The 18,740-nt window shown below is 38.0% G+C and overlaps 2 protein-coding genes and 1 long non-coding RNA gene across 3 annotated transcripts in view; 2 read left to right on the top strand and 1 right to left on the bottom strand.

The window, feature by feature from the left end:
• On the bottom strand, window positions 1-18,684 carry LOC134819391 (uncharacterized). The gene is made up of 4 exons (XM_063829330.1): window positions 18,552-18,684; window positions 10,014-10,048; window positions 677-1,590; window positions 1-360 (listed from the first exon to the last, which is right to left on the bottom strand). Exons 1-4 carry the CDS (start codon window positions 18,581-18,583, stop codon window positions 286-288), a joined length of 1,056 nt encoding a protein of 351 aa, XP_063685400.1. The 5' UTR covers window positions 18,584-18,684; the 3' UTR covers window positions 1-285.
• On the top strand, window positions 1,771-7,828 carry LOC134819417 (uncharacterized). The gene is made up of 4 exons (XR_010160756.1): window positions 1,771-1,933; window positions 2,148-2,212; window positions 4,958-5,038; window positions 7,759-7,828. It is a non-coding gene; the product is annotated as an uncharacterized LOC134819417 (long non-coding RNA).
• Window positions 7,997-18,740, top strand: part of LOC134819373 (nuclear pore membrane glycoprotein 210-like) — a 92,415-nt gene continuing 81,671 nt past the window's right edge. The window contains exons 1-4 of the mRNA XM_063829304.1: window positions 7,997-8,118; window positions 8,305-8,375; window positions 10,367-10,518; window positions 10,765-10,851. The gene's annotated coding sequence lies outside the window, so the exon portion shown is untranslated. The remainder of the gene's footprint in view (window positions 8,119-8,304; window positions 8,376-10,366; window positions 10,519-10,764; window positions 10,852-18,740) is intronic.

The raw sequence follows: 18,740 nt of genomic DNA, 5'->3' as shown, positions 1-18,740 counted from the left end.
AAAGTTCAGATTTTTCATTACCACCAAGACTTGGGTTACTGTGTAACTATCACCCATTTAGTATTACACTCAGATATTATAATGGAAGTAAATTGTTTTATTTAGACTTTGACTATTGTTGTTTGTAAGAAGATACTTGCGGAATAAAACTATCAGAATAACATTATAAAAACTGGTGAATTAACTCATTATTCAAATCATCAAAATGGAAAAGTATTATTATCATAGTCATGTTCTCATCTCAGTAGTTTGCTTGTAACTTTGTAATCTGCACTCTTTTTACTGCTATACCGAACTTTCGTGTGCATGTATATCAGACACACTGGCACTTGATCCTTCCTCAGCTGTCCCGTTACTTGTCTGAAAACAAAGAAAGGGTAATTTTATATTTAGGCTGTGTTAATTCTAACCTTAGCTTTAGCTTAATCATTTATTCATGAAGAAATATCGAATATAATCACAACATAGCTTTCAATTGGGAGTTAAAATACGAAATTGTGCACAAAGTCACATGTGCTTGTTGCAAGTAATTCTAACTGAAACAATTAATATTGATTGCAAAGGACATCACAGTGAACTTAATAAAATTGATAAATAATTACTTAATTACTTAATTACCTAATTACTTAATAAAATTAATAAAGTTGAAATTAATAAAATTAGCTACATTATATACCTCTCCATTAGATTTATAATACTTTGTTAGGAATGAGGCCCGTCTCCATCTGTCCAGTATATCATCATTGTACTCAGACCGATCAACTGGAAGAGAATGAGTACTCTTCCTCGGTCTATCACTCACAATAATGCCCACATATTCTGGAGCATTTTTATTGCTGGTCTCGGACGGACATGAAAGAGTCTTTTTTAGTCTGTCTTTTGTATCAGTAGTCATGTTTTTATTGTCTTTAAGTTCGTGTTTTATAAGTGATGAAATAGTAGAAGCAAATGAGTATCTATGGCCTCGAGGTTGTAACAGCTCCGTGTCATTGTGGTCTTCCTTGCGCTCATCAACAGTTGGCAAGCTAACCTTGATGGGCGTGTCACATTTCACTCGTTTTACTCGTCGTGCTGACAAGTGAGACATAGTTGTGATTACAATAGCAAGGGAGGCTATGAGCAAGCCAATACTGAATATAAACACTACGTGAGTCTGTTGATTGAGGTGTTTTGTCGGATCAGTTGAAGAGACATCCTCGAAGGGCGTGGCACTTAAATCCAGAGCACTTGTTACCAGGACGATCATGGCTGATATAACAGTTACTAGCCCCGTCAATAATGTCAGCACACAGATAACTATCTGGTTTTTAAGTGCTGTCCACAAGGAAATAAAGCAGGATAAAATAGATACAATCCCCAAATAGTGCGGACAATCCAGGATCTGATACTCAACATCTCCACTGAAAAACTGTTTTTTGAACCCAGTAACCATGACGGGGAGTCCGAGCATAAACGTAATGATTGAGTAGAAAATGTAGATTCCACGGTAGACCTTGAGCCGTCTGTAGACAACCTTTGCAAACTCTGTAAAGTCACTTTGTTCGTGTACTGACTTGACTGGTGAAGAGGGCTCCGACTTTGGCTCCGTAACTGAAATAAAATACTCTGTTAGTTCAGCAATAATGCTCTTTTCCTCACAAAAGCAGTTATCGTCAAAATTATCAAATTACTCTATACACAAGATAATTATTTAATATTACATGTTATGTGGGTTACATTTGTTTAATTTGATATTTCTCATGATCATTTTAATTTCTAAATTCTAAACACAGATGTTAAAGTTGACAATATGGCCCCTCCTTCTTCTTCTCCATCTCCTTCCTGCTACCAACCCTTTTACCCTAAACGTACCCAACGTACTGTTACCGCTACACATCCCGCACACTTTGCACACTAACTTCACCCTCTCAGCTGACTCTGGCTGTTTTGAATGGTACGTGTGTTTTCAGGCGATGGAAACACAATGTTGAAATGAGATTGGCAATCTTTGAATATTGCTTGTCCCTTTGGTTCTATGTATTAATTTTACAGTATGTTGTGTTGATTTTAAATTATATAATAGTAATACATTACATGGCGAATGCTAAACACCTTCATTGATTTCAGTAAATATGATCTCTATGAAATTTTACTAATTTATTTTGCAGGTTGACCACTAAGGAGTTGGTTGTTAGCATCAGACCCCTGTACGACGACAGCTCAACAACTGAAGGTGCAAGATTAAACTAGGGTGGGAACTGGGGCAGGGTCTCTCGGGAGTTGGGGGGGGGGGGGGGGGGGGGAGTTGGGGTGGGAGTTTGGGGGGGGGGGGGGTACGTGAGTTGGGGGGGGGGTACGTGAGTTGGGGGGGGGGGGGGGGGGGGGTGGGAGTTGGGGTGGGAGTTGGGGGGGGGGGGGTACGTGAGTTGGGGGGGGGGGTGGGAGTTGGGGTGGGAGTTGGGGGGGGGGTACGTGAGTTGGGGGGGGGGGGGGTGGGAGTTGGGGTGGGAGTTTGGGGGGGGTGGGAGTTTGGGTGGGAGTTGGGGGGGGGGTACGTGAGTTGGGGGGGGGGTGGGAGTTGGGGTGGGAGTTGGGGGGGGTGGGAGTTGGGGTGGGAGTTGGGGGGGGGGGTACGTGAGTTGGGGGGGGTGGGAGTTGGGGTGGGAGTTGGGGGGGGGGGGTGGGAGTTGGGGTGGGAGTTGGGGGGGGGGCGGGGGGGGATACGTGACTGCCAATAGACTTACTTCTATAAGTCTGGTTAAAGTACCTTTTTAAGACCCTCACTTCAAACATATGCTAACTATTACCTAGAGCTATGTCAGTAAAGTCGGTTGGCTCTGCCGTCTTGTTCTTGAAAATCAGTCCCATTATCGTCATGATCCTGACGCGAGCTTGTAATACATTGAGGTTTATTAAACATTCGTTTGGAATATTCTCGTTTATCAAAGTGATCATGATTCTCTAATCTCTAACTTGACAAAGCTTTTTGACTGATAACGGAGAATAACGACCTGTTTAGCCTGCCTGACGTACGAAATCGCGTCACTCAAGCAGAAAACACTTAACCTCAGTTGCGTTAAAGTCGCGATAGAATAGAAAGATAGAGTAAGGAAACATGATAGTACTAATATAAGCTAGTAAGGGGATGTTTGACTGTGTAAAAATATAGTAAAATGAGACTGCACCGCTAAAACAAAAAGTCTCATTTGAACTTAGATCTAACGAAAAGCGATGTCAAAGTTCAAACACTACGAGGGTACGAGTATCATGATTTGATTTGATTTGATTTGACTTTTGAACCGTGTCTCGTAAAAAACTAAAGATCTCAGAACTAGCCTAGCACATAATTTTATGATGAACAGGCGTAAAAGTCAAAACGTAAAATACTCTGTTAGAACAAATCGATAAATTCAAGTAACATTTTAACCGTTCTAGTTAATAACATTAAACTTGTCATTCCACTACCATATCTTCTTCTCAAGCAGCAATTATATCATGTGCAATGATGTTACAACACTAAAGGTGTGGCCATCACTTCATTAAGTGACATGATGGAATCATCATCATAATTTCATTCAGCGCAATCAGTTATACTTCAGACAAGATATAGCTATAAGAAGTGTTTTACAACCTGAAGTGGATCCAGACTGTGATCAGACTGTGGCGGGTTATAACCTCTCATTACAAGTATAACTAGCACACAACCACACATCACAAAATCACAACCTCGATGAACAGTTAAAATGAAAAGTTACATTCGAAAGCAATCACTGGATCACTTTTACAAAATAACCCGGCTGCTCCTACCTTTCTAGCTAACCCATTTTAAAAGTAACCCCTGTTCGACCTAACCAATATCGCGGCGGGGATGATTAGTTGCTACTATATATCACTATATCATATACTACTATATTATATACTACTATATTATATACTACTATATTATATACTACTATATTATATACTACTATATTATATACTACTATAACTATATAGTCTGTAGTATCTTGATAAAACTACTCCCGTTAATTTAGTAAAGTAATTCAGTAATGTCTGCTATTAAACCACAGCTGTTACTTTATATAGATATAATATTGGGAATATTTAATAGGGAATATTGGGATATTGGGATAACCTAATTCAAAATTATTTTTTATTTGAAATATTCCATTACTTTTTAATTGTGAAGTGCCGACAGTTGACGAATATAATACACGGAGAGTGAACAAGAGAAGAGATATCATGAGATATCACGAGCTGCCATATTATAACAGTGGCCATATCATGAGTACCTTAATCAATATCTCGGAACAGTTAACAGACTCAGTGATTGAAATTCAAAGAAAGACCACATTTGACTTAAACTATTTGAATATAATGGCAGTTTCCAAGAAGCCTGACCACTAACTTTAACAAAATTATACAAGAACATGGCACAAATTCACAAAGCCCCGAAACCACTAGACCAGTCTCAAAGAAACCAAGTAACCACTACACCATAACCTTATAGCTATGTAATGTATGTAATGGACGTGCTAAGGGAATTAGCCGCCCCTGGCCCTCTAGCCTTCTAGAAACATAGTTTCTCACTCAATATATATAGGCAGACTGTGTTGTAAAATATCAAGTTTCCCTATTGGACCATCTGTTAGTCACCCCACGTGACTCATGTCACGTGACTCATGTTATATAGAACTATGATTACTAACTCAATGAATTGGTTAAGAAGCGCCAAAGGTTGCTGTCAAAAATGCTCAGTAATTAATTACAGCCGAAGATTATTGATAATGCTAATTGCTGAGAACCTTGCCCTGAAACTGGAATTATACGGAGAATTATGATCATTAATCATGACAGATGATTGCGTCTGGATTTCTATATTTGAATCCAAGATATTCTGCTTGGACTGTATGATATCAACAATACCTCTCATTAACTCTAATTACTTCTAATTACCTCTAATAACTTCTAATTATAGGGTGCAGCAGAAGATCAGAGCTCACTTCGCTGAGTCAGGATCCAGACAGACAACTGAGTCTCATCCTAGCCAGGGAAACTAGTAAGCCAACCCTTATTCTACAAAGCTGTATAATCCATATCATATTTGTTCCTTAAAAACAATTAGATCGAAATTCCTCTTTTAATCCTGGACCAGGCAAAAGTCCTGTTCACATTGGAGTCCCAATGTGAGCAGGACTTTTGCCTGGTCCAGGATTATCTTGCTTCTTTGCCTCTTTACTTATCTTAAATATCTTTTAAGATAAATTATAGCTTCCAAGGACCAGTTTAGTTCCACATCAAGTACAACTTAAGTCAGGAAAAAAAAATTGAAATGCAGGCATCCTAAAGTGTAGTGTTATCATAACATATTTAAGAAAAGTAGAGTGGTAGCCTGCTGAGCAACAGAGGTAAAAACACTACTGAAGTACTGACTACCCCCTAGTCAACAGTGGGCAATGATGATATCAAAATCAGACATGTCCAATCTGGTATCTGGTTGTGCACGTGTTGTGCACGTGTTGTGCACGTGTTGTGCACGTGTTGTACACGTGTTGTGCACGTGTTGTGCACGTGTTAGCTAAAGCATTATTTTGTCAGGTGTCAGCCCTGGCTGAGAAGCTAATTTAATACCTTTCTGTCTAGTCGATTGCCAGTGCTCGCCCATTTTGACACTATAAATCGTCTTAACAAATCTGTTTGGCACATGAAGTAATCTGCTTGTTGGTTATTTAAACACCAAATTAGAGATAGATTGTCACATACTGTGTCTACCAGTTTAAGGACACGACAAGGACCAGATGCCCATGTGACCGGCGCTGCCAAGCAAACTTGATCTAGTGCCCTAACATTGGAACCCTCACCAAAAATGGTATCCTTTTTACGTGCCTTCCTCAAATTCGGGTATATAATAAGAACGACAAATTTAGTCTACCATAAATTTAGTCAATATTTTGACTTAAATTGTTGTAAACCAAATTTATTGTGAACCAAATTTATTGGCCTTAAGGGGGGGGGGGGGGGGGGGTTCACCCTGATTTCTCCCCCCCCCCCCCCTTAAGGTATACCTATTTTGTCAGGATAAGAAAGAAATCTCGTTATCAGCTCCCTGAAATTGAGCATAATGTGGTCCAACAAATTAAGTAAACATACAAATAAACGGCTTCCTAGGACCTTGACATCAAGATTCCAATAGATAACAACCAAAACAAGAGATGATGTATGAAGTTAGTCACCGCTTACCGTGATACCGCTCAATATTTCATCTAAACTGGCTAACTTTTTGTAACAAAATATTAATTTCGCTTGCAGAAAATGAATTTTTTGAGAAGTAAATGAGGGCGTAAAGAACAAACACTCACCCAAGGTGGTCGACAAATCAAGTCAATATTTAAGTTTGAATGAGCAGGTCGAGGAACATGTTGCATGACCTTAAACCTTGTAAGGTATGATTGTTGAGATTCGAAAAAATGAAAGCTTTGAAATGATTTTTGAGCAAAACAATACAGGGAGAGGATGTTGATGGCAACGTATTTGACACACCTTTATTATACTAATGGAAAACATGTCGTGAAGTCATGTCCTCTATCGTTCCATGCTATTTCCCCTATTTCGTATGTTGGTTATGATTTATGATGCAAAGGATGAAATTTCGTCTCGTCGACAAGGTTTTAAAATGAGAAGCCAATAAATTGGGTTACAGAAAACAAAGAACTAAAACAAGAAGCTTACGTATTTAAGGACCCCGTGTAAATTTCAAAACTTTGACTGCCTACCGATTTCTCGAAGGTATTATTATATATAAGTGCTACTCCCGAAAAAAATCCATCCAAATCGGGCAGTGTACAGACATGCAGGCATGTCGTGATTACGCAAAAATCACGTATTGAATCAGCAGCACTAACGCTCAGTCTCTACCCCTACTTAGAAGAATAATAGTGTCAGTTTTAGATTAGTAGTACCGAGTGAACCGACTACCAATATAGTCAATAGCTGCAGAATTTGAACGCAGCCGCTCCATATTTAACAGTGAATGTCAACCTTTCTTTAAGCCCCCTAAAGCAGTGGTTTAATAAGACTAAACTTCTCGATAAAAAATAGATGGTTAAAACAATAAAACTAAAAGGTAGAAACCACCCAAGAGAACCAAAGCGTACGGAAAATAAGGTCTTTGGTTGTGTGGTATGATTAACTTGAGGGAAGACCACATGTGATATGATGGAGGCAGGGTAATAGAATTGTGCAATGATCACGATAACTGGATGATACCGAGCTAACCTAATCGTTTTGATTCGATTGTATTGACACGTACCATAATGACACGTGATAATAATGGCGTAATCTTATTTATTGATATAATATGGTCAGAGTCCAGAGCTCTTAGAGCTCTTAGAGAGCTGTGGTGAGTTCCTCCCCAGTCCCCCGTGCTGTGAGAGAAAACTATATCTTTCATTTAGAGATAAGATTAATTACAATGTCAGTATCCTATTGTCTTGTGATGTTTATAAAAAAATAATATTATGATGAATTGTTTGTATGTTTATAAGGATGGTTGTCTGTTTAATAAATAGTGCTTATAGCATGGGAACTTTATATTGGTGTCGCTTTATGAAATATGACCAGGGCCGGGTACAGACTTCAGGATAATTGCAACATGCCCGCTAAAAAGCTAAAAGTATGTTTATTATTTATGCATTTCACAAAGAATCAAGATATTATCTCGATTCGTGTTGTTTGTTTCCAATCTCGAACTTTAAAAATAAACAAAAAATAACTTGACAGGTACAGAAAGTGAACTGCGTGTGGATGTGTTTGTGGACACGATCACCAGAATAGCTATCAGGACTACATCATAATACATGCATTATACACTACACACTATACATTATACACTACACACTATACATTATACATTATACATTATACACTATACAGGTACAGAAAGTGAACTGCGTGTGGATGTGTTTGTGGACACGATCACCAGAATAGCTATCAGGACTACATCATAATACATACATTATACACTACACACTATACATTATACACTACACACTATACATTATACAATATACACTATACAGGTACAGAAAGTGAACTGCGTGTGGATGTGTTTGTGGACACGATCACCAGAATAGCAATCAGGTATTATCTAACGTTCGGATTCAGGAACTATTTAAAAATAGAACGCCAATTTCAACTGTCATAGTACCTTAGTTTTATTCATTTAGTAGTATAATGACGTCCAAATTCCATTTTGTTCGAAGGAGTTTATAACACAAAACGCTGGCACGCTTAAGGTTATATTAAAATAACCCCTCGTGCTATCAGGACCACATCTCTGGAGTTACTGCTGGAGGAGACACCCTCTACTTTTGAGATTGTGGCTTACGATGATGATGGTAAAATTCCTTGTTGTTCTAGTGATTATGTTTTCAAATGTTCATTACGTGAGTTTATTGTTTGCAGTGGTTTCACCTTATATTGCATTGGTCGGAGTGTCGAAATGAATATTTAAAGCCTAAAAATAACGAATGTTGCTGTAAGTCTTGTTCTTTCGGGCGAATGTTTAAAATTCTTAATAAAGATCCTTAAAAAATGCATTGAAAAACACATGGTCAATTGACCAATTATTCGCATCCACTTACTCAAAGTGAAAGTGATTCACTCAGAGCTGTCTTAAAGCAAAACAACAGTTCTAATGAATATGCAACTATGATTTAGTCTCACTAACAGCAGATCGCTGAAACCTGAAATCTAAGATTAAGTAGCTACTGCAGCTCTAGCGATGTAATGCCACTGCTAAAGATTAAAGAATGAACGAATATCCGGAATAAAGTGAACTGGAGAGAGGCCAAGTGTTGAGCCGCAATATAAATATGATCACTTAACTTATACCTGTAATATTACGCACCCGCAATTCCCGGTAAAAGCATTACAGCTATGAACTAATATGCTACTTCGTGGGGTGCGAGGGACTGCCAACTAGGATTATGGTCTAAGGCTTTTAAAATCCGATTTAAGCCTGAACTGAATTTAGATAGCTTAATTATATTTCTGTCATATTATAATTGGAATTAGCAGTGGCGTAACAAGGCCCTGCAGAGTCACCCTCTATGCGGGGGGGGGGGGGGGGGGGGGGGGGGGGGCGCTTATACCCGAATTGTCCTTATTTGGGCATAAAATTGTACCGTATCCCGGCGAAGTTAACGTTCGGTCGACGCGGGGGGGGGGGGAGGCGGGATGAATGGTAACGTTACGCCGTAATTTATATACATTTCTGTTTATCTTTCTTCTTAATACTATGCAGTACCATCTCATTAATACTCTTTCATAACAAGAATTTCGCCGCGGTTAAACCACGCACGATCAATTTTCCCTACGATGTACTTGTAGCGCGATGCGTTACTGTGCCGCGCCGTGCACTCAATGAGGCTTCTCACTGGCTAGATCGGCGAGATGCGCTACTGTGCCGCGCCGAGCTGCCATGAATTGACATCGTCAATTAACGATGTACTTGTACCATTAATTCTTTTGAGTGAAAAGTGTGACTGGAAAAATTGCACCATATTTAAATACTATTGACTATGTTTTTTATAAATGAGTGGGATTCGTGCATGGTAAAAATTGATGATTTATTTGACCAATGCAGCGCCGCGCATCAACAATAAATGAATCCAGAAAATTGCGGAAAATAACTTTGCGAAGGAAATATTTCACTGTAATTAATTAACACATGGCTAGCGTCGCGCGCAGCATAACAGACGCTTCCTATACACTTAATTATAGGGGAGTAGTCTATATTGCGAAGGAGCAGACTTTTGTCATCATCGCAGGTCCATCGGGCCACCTCATATATCCAAACCCGATTACTTATTCCCTACGATCTTTTTGCCTTCGGCAAGAGTAGGGAAAAAAATTAATTTCATCATCAAGTAAATCACATATACTATTACAATTATATAATTAACCAATCAATTGTCTAATTAATTTAATCATCTAATTAACTTAAATAACCAAATCAATTTAATTGAACTTACACGAGGAGTCCTCGACTGGTCTTCGCCTTTCTGGACTGAAAATATAAAAATTATTACTTATTTGTAAATTATTTATATTGCAGAATAATTAATATCTGACTGCACATCATTAGAATGTGTTTTTTCAATTGTTCGTGTGACTGATCGGATTGAACTGTGACCTGGTTGATGACACAGACAAACTATCATTATAACAAAACAAACATAATTTCAATTGAATGGCAGAATAAGATACACATTAATGAGATACTAAATTTAAACTGTGATTAGACAAATTAAAAATATTCCCATTTTTGGGTTCAACTACTTTAAAAAATTCAGTTGCCACTCGAAATAACGAGGGAACTATTCAGGAAACACTTTTAGTACACTGGAGGGACTAGAGTTCATTTGGACTATTGAGCCAGATGCCGACCACCAAGTCTCAGGAAATGTACTGAAGAATATTCTGTACTCAGACAGCTTTTATCTCACCCCACCTACCATCGGAATTCTAGAAAGTCAGGTAACTCTCATTTTGATAAATTCCTTGGTTGCAGTTTGCAGTTATACATAGTTGCCATTTTATTGTCTACATCTCCATGTACAGAGTGCGTAGTTATGTGCTAACAGACACATGTGTACCGTAATACATAACTGTCACTGAGCCGTATTATACATTACTGTGCACTTGTTATGTCATCTAGTACTTGTAAGAATTTGTTAGGTGTCAACACGAAGCGGGAGATCTCATTTTAAATGTTGTTTTCAGGGGAAACAAGGTGGTAAGATCCTGGTGCAAGGAATCAATACTGGGGTTGCCTGGGTCAAAGCAAGATTAGCTCACCCTTCCTACAAGGTTTGTAATTGTTTCATGATATTACAATGAACAGTCTTTGTTCAGGTATGTTAATTGCCGGTTCCCGCGCTTGGTCATTGATGGGGCATTTTCTAACTTGAGTGTTGACGCTGAGTCCAAACGACATTATTGTGTCAGGATATATCGTTTTATCACCAGTCCACATGGCGCGCGCCGGCTGACCGTCCAAATTGAACAGGAAATTATGGCGCGCATTTGACATTAATGATAAAAGCTTTCAACGGATATACGACATTCGTTGATAGCTCATGTCATTGGTCTCATTACTAATCATTGCTAATGTAACATTGCTAATGTAATATGTATATTCTTGAATCCTACCAAATTTGTATGTTATATCGCCCTACACAGTTTGGACCTTGTAAAGTGATTTCTAGATCTAATCCCTCTTTAATCAGAATATTCGTCAGAATATTGTTAAAGCCCGAGAGGTTTCTCTCTGTAAAAACATAACATTCCCGATAACTAATAGTTCGCAATTTCGCAGACTTAATTAGCACGATATTTTAAAAATCATTACTGGTAGAGTTGAGGGAAATGCATAATTCCACTTCGCAGGACACTCAGCAATTTCGTTGATATTCATATTGGTTAGTGGAAATATTTGTAAACGGCCACAGTTTAAGAAACAAAGAATGAACTTTTACTCAACTGCACCAAGATTACTTTATCCTCTTCAACTTTTTCTAACCAAGCTTGGGGGACGTTAGAAAATCTTTGCATAACTTTTGAGTATATTGGGTCAATCAACATGATTGAGCAGAATCAACTTCAGAAGATAGTCGGAGAGCTAAAACTGGATTTTTATCTGTAAAAATGGACTAGATAATAGGATTTCGAGATCAATTATCATCATTAACTATCACTTAGGATTTTAATGACAAAAGTCAACAGGAGAGTAATAAGAATAGTTACGGCAATCTATGATATCATCCCTACATATCACCTTGCCTGAACATTTTCATGGTGAAGATCTGGTAGACAAAATATTAGAAACACATATGTGCTGACAGTTGGAAAAATATGGTGCTAAACTATTTTCTGGTCATGTTTTCTTGGTCAATGCGAAAAATTAATTTCTAAATTAATGAATATTTAGGACCCTGGCCAGGGTGCTTGTGGGCAAATTTTGTATAGAACTGTCGAGATGAAATTACAAAGAAAGTGTCAGTAAGTTACAAAGAAATTGGCATTTTCTTTGACAGGAAAATACTCGAGAAGACTTCATTTCTCGGGTGTACTTGATTTTATGGGTTTGAAAGTTTTTAATTAACTGGCACCTTCAAAACATGCGTCTGCCAACTATTAAAAGAGCAAAGCTAAGGCATAGTCAAGCAAGAAAGTAATGAAATAACTGAAAAGTAACTGTTATGGAGTTTTATTAATCTGTCCATTTATCTGGGAACTTGGGAATCTATCCGTAATTGTCACCAATCTATTATTAGAGTTGCTTAAGTACTCTCTCTCTGTTCTGGTCAACGGTTTCTGGCCTCTTACTAAAAAGATGGAGGCCTTATCACCGTGCCCACAGACTGCAACTCCTGCTAGCTGCATGCCAGGACTCCCAAAGTATATTATATACGAAATCATAAATTAATAAATATCAATGCAACAGTTGCTTAAGTAACTGTTGTGTACTTTTGTTTATCAATCCATTTATTTGAGAACCTAGCCGCTTTCACTCTCAGAATATGGAATTAAAGTATTTGTCGTATATTACACACAGGCTATTAATTTGAAGATCAACAAAACAAACAATGTAAAATTGCATTTCATATGTACTGCAAACCAGTGCTCTCAGAATTATTGTGATTAATAAACTTATTCAACTCTCTGTCTTTGTTAGGATAAGCAAAGACAATTTACTGCAATTTAAAGTTATTTTATAACGTTACAATTAACAAAAGGACTGGTTTAAAGCCGGCCATTTTTGAGAAGTATTCGTAGAGGGATGAAGTATCATTCATTATTACACAAAACCTTTGTGGCTTCACAATCAGAACAGTGAATCATGCTGTTGATACCAAACTTAATTAAACTCTCCAGTCAGAAAACGTGTCATCTCCATTAAACGAAATTAAATTTAAATTATACAAAATAGTATTACAGGTTATATATTATGAACATCTATATATATATTGATCCTCCATTAAACAGGAGATGTGACAAAGATTTACAGGGCAATGTTTGTTATTAGCTGTATGGCTATATTTGTAATTATTGTTTGTCGGTCGGGCACAATACGCAAATGAAAGAACCTGGACGTAAAATGTGTGTAAACAAATCTAATATTAGAGTGGTGACAAAGAAAGGCACTGTCCATGTGGAATAAATGAACGAGGTTAACCATTTACAAATAAATGAACGAGGTTAACCATCATAGTAATCTACATTCTACGGACCCACAATCGTGCCAAATCTCGTGCTAACGCGCTATTTTTAATTTTCACGAATCGGTAAGCAATCAGGGCTTCAACAGCTTCAGTTTCCTAGGTGATTGTTTTAAACTTTGCTCGTCATGATTGCGTTTGATAATAACGCTATCTCTCTCTTCTCTTGCTTGGTCCGGTAATTTGTCAAGCAATCCACTCAACGCGATATACCCTGCTCATTTGAGTGACGAGCACTGCGATTAGTTAATATTCGTTTCATCGTTTCTTCAGCGGTTTATTAATTTCATCCGCTGCAGTCGAGGCTCAAGCCATTATGCTTAAAGGTATACTCATGACTGTCTGGTGTTAAGATTTATATGATATCGGCAGAAAGAAGTCATTACTGGAATGATTCTTATTGAATGCGCCAAATGAACTTTGCGCTCTATTTATTAGAAGACAACTGAAAATAACGTATCTTTTGGCCATCAGATCTGTACTGATGAAGAATAATTCTATTCAAGTTAATATGTAAATTCCATGTTAACTCTATGAGAAGCTAAGAAGCTAGGAACATTAGAATGCTTTACAGAAGTAATGAAATTAGTCAATCAAATATCTAATACAAAAACTAAAGACTGTGTACCCATTTAGTGAACATAAACGGTTATTTAAGAAACAGCATACCAGTTTATTCAATATGATCAATGATCAATGATCATCAGTTTTTATTTAAGATTGGATTCGGTTACATTTTAACTTTTAACTTTAAAATGTCAGCTTGTGTGAACTTGCTTACCTCGAGGGAAGTAAAGGTTCTGCTTCTTTAAACCTCATAATCTTTATACCTTCCAATGTTTTAAGATGTATTATTGCTGATTATGTACGTAGGTACAAATTTTAAGTTTTTGAGATCAAAATCTAGTTTGGCTAAACAAATTACTATGAAACGTAACCCAGGAAAAATATACGAAATTAAAAACCCGCATTTTATGTGTCACCAAAAAAGGTGACAATCAGATTTAATTGTAGCCAACAGTTAACGAAATAGTAAGTTCTCAGATTCGGCAATCGTTAACGGCAACGACTATCGAAATTCGAAACGAATTACACCCAGATTCCAGAAGAAGAAATATACGCAAACATTGAAAAGTAAAACTTAGGACACTCAGTAAAATTTAATCTGATTGAAATGGCTCGAAAATTCACAAAACTCGTTTTAAAAACACTCCCAGTTAGACCATCTGCTGACTATATCTCAAATAGAGGCTGCAATAAGAGCAAAGGCCAGTGCTCCACCCACACAGATACAGTAATCAGCGGTTTGAGAGCTCTCAAGAGGGAGGGAGTGCGCCAGATGGCACTACATGCACACTGTGGATTACCTGAGTCCATCACGTGACCTTCAAACTTAGAACTAGAATCGAGCTGAGAACATGTTACCCCTTATTATGGAGTGTGTGCTGTCAAACTTTACTGTAAACGAGTGAACAAGTGGTTGAGAATACATGGATTGGATACTTTTTAAGTTTCGACATTGCATCCTATAGTTGCATTGGGAATGAAATAGTTGTCTGTTCACAGATCGCCCTCTAAACTTACAAGGAAATATTTCCTGTAGATCCTTGGTATATAAGCAACATTTAACAAAGCTTAGTGTGGAGTGAGCTATGTGCCCATCCTTGGAGGACCCGGTGGATGTCCTTGCTGTACGGCAGTGTTAAACAAGGAACTGAAACCGAGTGGTTCCGTTCAGGCCCTTCACACTTTGTTTCTGTCTAGTTCTAATGTACACAATAGTGACTTTAATATATTGTGTTCTGTTGGGAGTGAGACAGATTGTTTAATGATTAACAGCTGGCTTGTGCCTACCTGCTGGAGATGAAGAATAATGGTACTCAGTATTTACTATGCCTTTTCAATTTTATAAGTCATTGGTCATTACATGAAATACATTAGTTTCTGTATATCTGAGAGGAATACCAACAATATATCCCCTATTTGAGAAAAATCAGCAGTCCAAATTGTTCATCCTCTTACAAAAAGACAGTTCCCACAAAACGCCACCTAGCAACTGAAAGTTCTCAAGTCACATGTACAATCAGTTACCTTGTCACTCTGTAACTATATAAGTCACGTGGCAAGGTTACCCGCGATCTTACTGGCTCAGGGGGTACTATTTGTAACTTTCAGGTAACTTACTTATGTATTTAGTGCTCGTTTTAGTATTAGTGATGTCACCTTTTTGTAAGTGTGCGTGGGTATGCACGGCTCATGTTACCCCTGACAATACTGATAACGTCAGTAGTAGCTTATTAGGTACTCAGTAGTAGGTACTCAGTAGTAGGTACTCAGTAGTAGGTACTCAGTAGTAGGTACTCAGTAGTAGGTACTCAGTAGTAGGTACTCAGTAGTAGGTACTCAGTAGTAGGTACTCAGTAGTAGGTACTCGACCAGATGAGGAAGTTGTAAACTGTAAGGAGTATTAAGTTTATATAATAACAAGGAGGCTCCGTGAAATAAGTAACTTACGAAGTACCAACCTATTATGTGTACAAGCGGAGATGTTATGTTTCATAAACCCAGTTCCGGCTGATATAAGCATTACACATAATATTATATAATATGCAGCCATAATAAAGTTGCGGCCTTTTTGTTTCAAAAACTTGATAGAAGATTACAGATTGAACGTGTTTCTGCCTCTGGCATTGTATCTCCATGCGTCTTTACCTTATTCCTGTCCTTAATAACAAGAAGTGCGACTAAGAAGGTAACTCTAACCTCTCGAACAATATAGGATATTAGGGTGATTTTCATCATCTAGTATAATTTCAAATATCTAGTAATTAATTAACTAATTAATTACAAATATCTAGTAGGCTCTCGCTCTTCCTAGTTTGCGTGACTCGAACCCACGCAAATTGCAATCCGGCATTATCTTTAATAAGTTGCAGTAATATCTATAATGATCAATTTTAAAACGCGATTCGTGGACACAAATAATGAAATAGCTTGACCTAGCCTGAATAAAATAACAATCCGCGGATTCTTGGAATAGTAAGATAACCAGTCAGAAAATTGGAGAGTGGTTTAAAACAAAACACGAGAGATACAAAAAAATAATGCAACATCATGCACTCATGCAGAACCTATTCTCCTAAAATGTTTGTTTTCTTTACAAGTAGACCTGGCCTGGAGAACATAACAGTCCTCGAATTCTTGGAATAATGTAACCGGTCAGAAAATTGCAGTGCGGTTTAAGAAAACACTCGAGAGTCGAGAGATGTAAACAAAGAAGGAAACACTATGCCGTACCTCCAATTGACCTAGCCTGAAGAAAATAACCCTCCGCAGATTCTTGAAAATTGGAGAGCGGTTTAAAATAACAGTCGAGAGAGATGCAAACAAAGAAACAGGAAATTATGCCGAACCCATAATCTAACTGCTAACATTACAAGCTTAAAGTTGAAAACCTGAGAACAAAAGGGCCGTTATTAATATTATTATCTACTGTGAACATTTTAATACTCTCGTCTCTTGTCCCGAGCTACACATTGAATGATGATTATCAGCAGAGGGCAAGTGTAAATCTACAAACATGTTCAATCTCCGCTAATGGGGAGGCGGCTGGCTAACCACTGATAAAACCGCCAAATTACCATCATTGGGGCGGCGATATTAAATGGATCCGATACCAGGATTTACACGCGCAGTAGTGCAGTATGCGAGGGACATTTAACAGTGAAAGGGGGACCAGGTGGACAACAGATGACATGATCCTGCATAATGAGAGGTAGGGATGGGACATTGGTGTGCTGACTAAACATTACCATTATGAGGAGGCTGCAGTTTTATACTGATTCGTAAGGGACTACCGGTGGATTTCAATTTGTTGCTAGTGACACGATGTGTGGGGCCTCGTACGTGTTCGGGCATGTCCTGGATAATGGGTTGATCATCTGAAGATTTGGGTTCCGCGGGATTATCTATTGAAATATCTATCTCAATCTTAATGGAGTTTGGCTGACGGAAAATGTCCTTAACCCATGGTATTGGCAGTTTTCTAGAGCAAACTATTAAACTAAGTGTGTTATCGTGATTATGCTTTTTAGTCAGGGGAAAAGTGGTAGATTTTTTCGAGACCACACAATATAAGAGGTTCATAAATAATTACAGTATGTCAGCCTTATCAAATTGAACATAAGGAAACAGCACAAAAGGGCCATTGAATGTACCGGGCCACTTCTTTGTCTCTATAATTAGACCAAGTTGTGCAAGAAATGTGATTTCTCACCGGGGTTTCTCTTAACGATGTGCACTTTTCGTCACTCTCGCAAGAGGCCCGGTATTACAGGGAGGTATAGGAAGCAAGTGTAAATATACCAACATCCACTGTGGCTTTTTTGTATTGTGAATGTGAATGCCGCTTCGTTTGCTATGCAAGATACCTCAAATCAACCCCATATGTCATTGTCAGGGTCGGGATAGAGCAGGAGGTAGCATTCAGAGTTCAGAGGTTGCTAAAAATAGCTAGACTTAGAATGAACTGGTGGTAGCTGGCATGGAGGTAAATGAAATATGCCACTTTTCCCCCTGACTATTTGGTGTAAATGCAAAAATCTAGTATACAGGTCTCTTCCGACGAAGTTCAACTTGAAGATCACTCCTATCGAGTATCAACATTCAATACCCATTCTCTCTCTCTCTCTCTCTCTCCTCAACTCTACAAAATTTCACAGTTATGTAGTACATAAATTACAACGTATACAACTACGAAAGTAAACATAATATAATGTACTGAGACTCCAAGTATATACCAGTACACATGTTCTTCTCGGCGGGGCTGTATAAAGCTATATAACTAGTAAAGCTGTATAAACAGTAAAGCTATTGAGCTGCTCTTTAATGATAGTATATCCGGAAGTGCAGACGTATTATTGGCTGAGATTCCCAGAAATGAGTTTTGTGGTAACAAATTGGACCACCGGGAATAATCAAGGAAAAGGTTGACCTTTTCTCAAATCTATTAGTTCAGTATGTACTCATAAGTATGTAGCTGGGGTGGAAATGTTTTGGAAACAATACCAATGACAACAATTTAACCTTAAAGTGTGACCATTTTGGTAGACTACCACGGACAGTGTCCGCCCCAGGTGGTCATTAGTTATCAACCTGTAAACAAAGCATATTCTCATAAACATAGCTCAAATTGTGTCCATCACGGCCCACATAACGACCCTTTTGTTGTTTTGTTGTCTGAAAATGTCTGAAAGCAAGATAAAAGATAAAAAAGGTATACCTACTCACCTTAGTCTGATTGTCACAGTTGGCCATGTCATTGAAATGAACAACAAATTGAAGTTCAACAAACACCTCAAAATATAAAGTAACGGTCACTACACTGTCAACAAAGTGATTCCTATAAAATTGGCAGAACAATGAAAATACATTTTATTTCCCATTATGATCAGTGTAGAGCTCGAATCTTGATACTAT

The sequence above is a fragment of the Bolinopsis microptera genome, chromosome 8 (genome assembly GCF_026151205.1).
Source record: "Bolinopsis microptera isolate Bmic1 chromosome 8, MBARI_Bmic_1.0, whole genome shotgun sequence".
Lineage (NCBI taxonomy): Eukaryota > Metazoa > Ctenophora > Tentaculata > Lobata > Bolinopsidae > Bolinopsis > Bolinopsis microptera.
The sequence above is the reverse complement of the archived record's forward strand: the minus strand, read 5'-3'. Positions and strand labels throughout refer to the sequence as shown.